The sequence below is a fragment of the Dipteris shenzhenensis genome, chromosome 4, assembly GCF_047967505.1.
Source record: "Dipteris shenzhenensis isolate YYH24624 ecotype China chromosome 4, Dip_SZ_1.0, whole genome shotgun sequence".
Classification (NCBI taxonomy): domain Eukaryota; kingdom Viridiplantae; phylum Streptophyta; class Polypodiopsida; order Gleicheniales; family Dipteridaceae; genus Dipteris; species Dipteris shenzhenensis.
In genome coordinates this window covers 28,114,631-28,120,933 of record NC_141599.1, presented here as the reverse complement: position 1 = coordinate 28,120,933, position 6,303 = coordinate 28,114,631, and the positions used below count along the sequence as shown (strand labels likewise).

Here is a 6,303-nt window from a genome sequence, read left to right as displayed (position 1 = left end):
GTAATCGTAAACAAAAGCTAAATTATGGGATTCATTGAGAGTTGCTTGCATTGGAGGAGTCAATGTGATGAGTTCAATGAATAGACATCTTGAAGTAAGATAAATGGTGGGGTGTCTCCCTTTGAAACAGATGTGTTCCCTGAGATAGGTACTTTGATGAGGAGTGATATGATGTGTATCCAAAATAAAAAGCCATGTCCCCCTACCAATGATGCCTTGATGAACATGTTGAACATGTCCCCTTGCATTGACGCCTTAGTGAGGAACACGGTGAGCATGTTTTGTATAGATAAGCACTTAAGAAAAGTCCCCACAAGTTGATTCATGTGAGGAAGGGGGCACTCTATCAATGTAGGTAACGTGGATGACACACAAAGCTAAAGTGCAAACAATCCACACACTTTACTTTGGTGTCTCAAGCTCTTTTTAAAGCAGTGGTTCGGTGGAGACGAAGCACAGTGGCTTTTGTGCAGTGAAGGTGATGACACGATGGTGGTAAACGGGAGGAGTAGTTTTATGTAGAGCACCTTGGATCGAAGAGTAGTTTTGTATAGAGAGCCTTCTTACCGAGTGCTTTACCTCCCTCTCTCGAGACAGCAGTGCTTGCTTTCGTCGTGTAAGTGGAATAACGAATCAGCAGCAATGCAAACGTGTTGTAATATAAGATAATACGCTGTCAAAAGTAGGCTTTGAACTCGTATACTATAAAGCCAGCGAGGGGTAGCACACTCTGGCCTGCACATGCATGACAGCTTAAACTAAGGACCTTGGCACGGTGAGCTGTGTGTCCTCCGCGATAAGATAAAACACTCGCACTCCCCTTCCTCAGTATCGTCATTGTCCGAGTTCTTTTGATCCCAATCCCATCGCTTCCACTCAGTATTCAGCCTCACTTCTCCATGGGTTCCTCCCTTCTTGCCTCCCTGGCGCATTCCCTCTCTCTCCGAGGCGCGGAACAACGCAATATCGCCCGGGAATGCCACGATCCTGCCTTGCAAAAGTTTGAAGTAGACCTGACAGAGCGCCTTCAACACCTCCACCTTCCAGGTGGCTCGCCCTACCTTCACCTCAACTGGCTGCTCGATGCCTTGGCTGTAGTTCTGTCCACGGAGACTTCAGTTCAAACCCTCATTTCCGGCCCGCTGGAGATGCAGCCTGCAAAGCACAAACTCTGCCAGCACTATATTGACGATGTCGTCAAGTTGCTGGACGTCTGCAACGCTCTCAAAGACGCGACGGCCGACATCCACGACTACCTCCGGTTGGTCCGGCATGCGCTTCACTGTTTGGACTCCAAGGAGGGCGCGATCAGCCTGCCAAACTTGATGCGGGCAAGAAGCAGCCTCTCCGAATGCCTGCATAAGATGGCAGCCACCAACGGGGTCGAACCGCCATCTAGGCTGCAAGCTTGCGGCTCCTTGCTACGGAAAATGGGAATGCAGAAGAAGCATAATAGCAGTGGCATTGATGCAATGGATGGGGCCAGGAGCACCACCCTTCTGGTCTTGGGAGTCCTTGCTGATGCTTTGTCTCTGAGAAAGCCCAGGAAATCTAGTATCCCAGCTACTGTCCTCAGGTGCAAGAGCCGGCTGCAGGCGCCATGGTCCACTCCTCTTCTGAGATTGCAGCACGAATTAGTGCAAGAGGAGACGGAGAGGCGAAGCTCCAAGGACGTTGTTCTCTTGCAGGAGTTTGAGAGCATGCGAGTCGGAGTGAGAGAGATTCATCGCCTCGTCAACGAGCTTTTGGTGGACAAGATGCTCTCGACGCCATCCCCTTTCGCTTGCGACTCGCAAACAACAGTCATAGAGTTGAGGCGAGTCGTTGAGACTCTTGGAAAGACTTCGCGAGACGTTCGAGGATCGATGGCCATGCTACAACAACAGATGACGGATCTCTTCCAAAGGCTCGTGGCCATCAGAGTGGCTCTCTTAGATGCCCTCCCCATGAGTTCTTAAGCCATGCGACCTGTGTGGACCTTGTATACTAGGCGGGCTAGCAACTCACGCAACCAAAATGTACAACACACAACCAAAATGTACAAGTTTACGGGGTTTAAACAAACCCCTTTATACGACTTGAATTTCAATTATGATGATTCAAAATTTCAATTATTCGCTTCTCCTACCTATTCAATTAATTAATTAGTCATGCTCTGGTCCCTCCCCCGCCAGTCGCAATTAACCTATGCTAATCCCCCTCAATCCCCTCAATTAACGCCCCTCAATCCTCTCAAGTCACACTCAGCTTGCCCTTCAGCTTGCCCTTCGCTCACCGCTGTCCCTCCCCTCTCCCCTCTCCCTCTCCCTCTCCCTCTCCCTCTGCTCTCCGCCCTCTCCCTCTGTCTCCGCTCTCCCTCTCCCTCTCCCTCTCCCTCTCCCTCTCCCTCTCCGCTCAGTCCTCTCCTCTCCCTCCGATCCCATCACTCAGCCTTTCCTCACCCCCCTCCCTCCACTCCCACTGCTCAGCCTTTCCTCGCCCCTCTCCCTCCACTCTGTTCCCTCGCTCAGCCCTCCCCTCTTCCTCGCCCCTCTTCCTCCACTCCCTTGCTCAGCCTCCCTCCTCCCCTTTCCCCTCCACTCACCAGTCATTCTCCCCTCCAGTTCCTCCTTTCTTTACTAGGAGGCTTTCATAGCCCCCCTTCTCCTCCCTCCATGGATCACCTTCCTCATCTCCTCTCCTTGAGTCTTGCCCTCTGTCTCCTCTCCTTCATCTCCCCTCTCTCCCTTCCATCTGTCTCTTCCCTCACCCCCTCGCTTGCTCCCCTTTTATAGCCCGTGAGAGGTGCTTCACTGACGTATCTGGAAGCTTCTGGAAATTTCCTCAATCGTGACACGTGGTGCTCCCCCAAATTCAACTTAATCTCTAGAGCTTATGTTAATCGCCCCCCCTCCCCGTGATTATCATCTAATTAATTAATAGGACCCCAAATTCAATTTGGGGGTCCCTATTGGGGATGCTTGCAAATAAGAATGAACATTCACATTCCCTAGATTCATAGCACTAGCTCTTGCATCCCTTTGGAGAATCTGAATTATTGCAACTTGTAACTAATTCCATGGTGAAGGAAAAGGGCCCCGGCTGCGGTGGCATCCCAGTGGACTTCTTCCAATACTACTGGAGCTAGGCTATGTCGCAAGATTCTTACATCACTTCCAAACATTGGCTTTAGGTTAGGGAATCTCCCTTGCTCAAGGAATTGAATAATTTATTCCTCAGTGACTTAATCGATTGCAACCTGGAGACTCGTGCCTCCTGACAATTCTGGCCACATCTATTCTACCTATTAACCATGGACAAAACGAGGACACCTCGCAGCTTGGAGGAGAGAAGTAGAGCCACATGTCAGCTAGGAGGAAGTTTTGGATAGCGTGTCCTTTGCATGTGTTTTTCTTTGGGGTGTTTGTGAAGATAACATCAATAATGTGAGCTTTGTATTATGCCATTTCTTACTTGTAGAAGCCCCTCCTGCATGTATGCAATTTTCAATCTTGAAATTTAGACACCTCTCCATAAATCTAGACATATAGTTAGAATGATTTGCTATTTCAAAGCTATTTTATAACTCCCCTCGTGCATGTAAATGGCATGTAGATCCCCTATTTATAAAAAAACCATTGTGCACTAACGTTCTTCATTATATGTTTTTTAAGTGACCACCCCCCATGCTCAAGGTAGGACACAATCTTTGAAGCAAGATATACCAAATAGATGAATGCAGACTATGGCATTGCTCATTTCTCAATACATCATCAAACACTATTGAATATAGAGTAGGCTCTGAAGGACAAATTAATGTAATGGATCATACCAAGGTCTATGGTTGTGAGTGAGTGTGTGAACACATGTGTGTGTGTAGGTGTGCCTGAGTTAGGTGTGACTGATGATGTGTCAATCAATAGGTGTGATTGAGTGAATATAGGAGTGTGGTGTGTGATTGAGAGATTCTAGGAGACATTGGTGGTCTTCTTAATTGAGATAATTGTGGATCTAGATTCCACCTACTCATGGGTAGTTGCTTATATGTACTCCATTCTATGAATGAATCAATTGCTCATTGCCTTCATACTTGTGCCATTGTCTCTACCTCTTGTCTACCTCCATCATGCTTCCATGCTTGCTCCAACATGTGGTATCATAGCCACTCAGCCTCCATGAGCCTCCTTGAGCCATTTCTAGCCACATCATCATCTTCTTCCTCACACTCATTTCTTCTCCATTTTTCCCTCTTTTGAGCAGTTTTTCCAAGCGCTTGTTCTCCCTCTGTAAGCAACCATTTCTAGAATTCTTTGAGCTATAGAATACTCTCAGTGGGGAAAATCTCCACATCCAAGAAATTAGTGAAATATTGCCCTAGTCGCCCGTGCTGACAACTTCTTCAATCGGTGAACTTTTGCATATTTATGTGTGCTGGAGTCATATCTCATCAATTCCTCCTAGCAACAGCTTGGAGACGCTATGAGCTAGCTACAATTCAAATTTGAGCCCAAATGCTTTAGTATTTGAGGAGAAATTGGCAAAAAACCAGTCAAGAATGGCACACTTCTCACAGACAAATTGGCACGGCATTGCACATTTCTTTGCTAGTGGATTATCTCTAGTACAAGACCTTTCTTTCTACCTAGAAAGAACTCTCAAAGCTACTTGCTGTTGGTCGAATTTCATCCTCCAAGTTGTTGCTATCTTTGGTTGCTATTTTGGATAGTTTTAGATTGCCCAAAGGCTAAAGTTCAAGTCATATAAACCATCACCATTCTTAGTGTGTATGGCATATTATCAACAATCAGTTGACCCTAAAGGTAAGCTACAAGATGTGGTCATTTCAATAGGTGGCATCTATTATACAGTTAGCTTCATTGTGTTTGCTATAGAACAGTATGCCTATCCAATATTATTGGGACAACCTTGGCTGATAAGTGCAAAAGTACTACTCCATGATTAGGGAATAAAAGAGATTACTATTAAGACAAAGGGTCAAGATGTGTGTATACTGACCAACCCTCGAAAGGTTCCAACTTGTTGTCAACCTAAGAATCTCAAAGTCAAAGAACCATTTCCACAAGATGTTAAATCCTGGTTAATGGAGTCGCATATCTTACTTGTTTGTGAGATAGACATTTTCCAAGTAGCCGTAGATATTAAGCAGAAGTTAAGAGATGAACATATTGATAAACAAAAGGATCTCTTCCTCACTAAAGACATTCAAGGAGAAAGGGAGATTGTTGAAGCACCACTGATGATCACTTGACTTGGAATTGAACAATTAGTTCCAGAGTCTACACAAAAATTAAATCTTCGAACACAATCTAACACCCGACCATGGTAGTGGGAAGTGACAACCTATCTATCGAATAACTAGGACTGATACAAGATTTAATTGTCAGATATAAGGATGTGTTTTCATGGAGATACATAGATTTAAGGGGAGTTCCTCGTGAATTATGTCAACATAAGATACCTTAAGTGCCAGATGCTAAGTGAATATAGCAACAAAGGTACAGAATGAATCCCAATTATGCCAAGCAAGTCAAAGACGAGTTGGATCAACTCTTACAAGCTAGATTTATATATGCCAATGACCATAGTGATGATTGGCTCTTCCCTATTATGGTTGTGCCTAATAAAAATGGCAAACTTTGAGTCTATGTGGACTAATGGAAATTAAATGCCGAGACAGTTCCAGATGCATTCTCAATACCATTTATTGATGGAATTTTGGATCAAGTTGCATCACATGAGATGTACTCATTTATGGATGGCTATGTTGGGTGTAATCAAATTATAGTGGCTCCCAAGGATCAATCAAAAACTACTTTTATTATAGAATGGGGTGCCTATGCAACCAAGTGATGCCATTTGGATTGAGAAATCCCCTTCAACCTTTCAAAAGTTTATGGTTGAAACATTTCGAGATTACCTCACTGAGTTCATTTCTATTTAGATGATTTTTGTGTACATTCCTTGGACATTAACCACTTTGGATAATTGGAGAAGGTATTTCTGTGATGCAGATAAGCAAGTATTTCTTTGAATCTAGCTAAGAGTGTGTTCTATCTTCAATTTGGTATTCTACTTGATCATATTATTTCTAAGGATGTAATAAGAACCAAGCCAGGTAAAATAAAGTCCATACAGTAGATGCTTCAGCCTTAGAACTTAACCTAATGATGTTCTTTCGTGGGGTTTATTAGTTTCTATCATAGGTTCATCAAGGACTTTGCCAAGATTGTGGCACACCCTTGTATGATTGACAAAAAGAATGCTAAATTTGAATGTGAATGGAATTCCGAATTGATTATAGCT

General features: G+C 44.5%; 1 protein-coding gene across 1 annotated transcript; it reads left to right on the top strand.

Moving 5' to 3' along the window:
- The first annotated feature begins 899 nt into the window (after positions 1-899).
- LOC147902676 (protein BPS1, chloroplastic-like) lies at positions 900-1,958 on the top strand. Its single transcript, XM_087373922.1, has one exon. It carries the CDS (start codon positions 900-902, stop codon positions 1,956-1,958), a length of 1,059 nt encoding a protein of 352 aa, XP_087230048.1.
- Positions 1,959-6,303: the final 4,345 nt, after the last annotated feature.

Excerpts from the sequence above, each read along its gene's own strand:
- LOC147902676 (XM_087373922.1), top strand. The coding sequence starts at position 900 with ATGGGTTCCTCCCTTCTTGCCTCCCTGGCGCATTCCCTCTCTCTCCGA.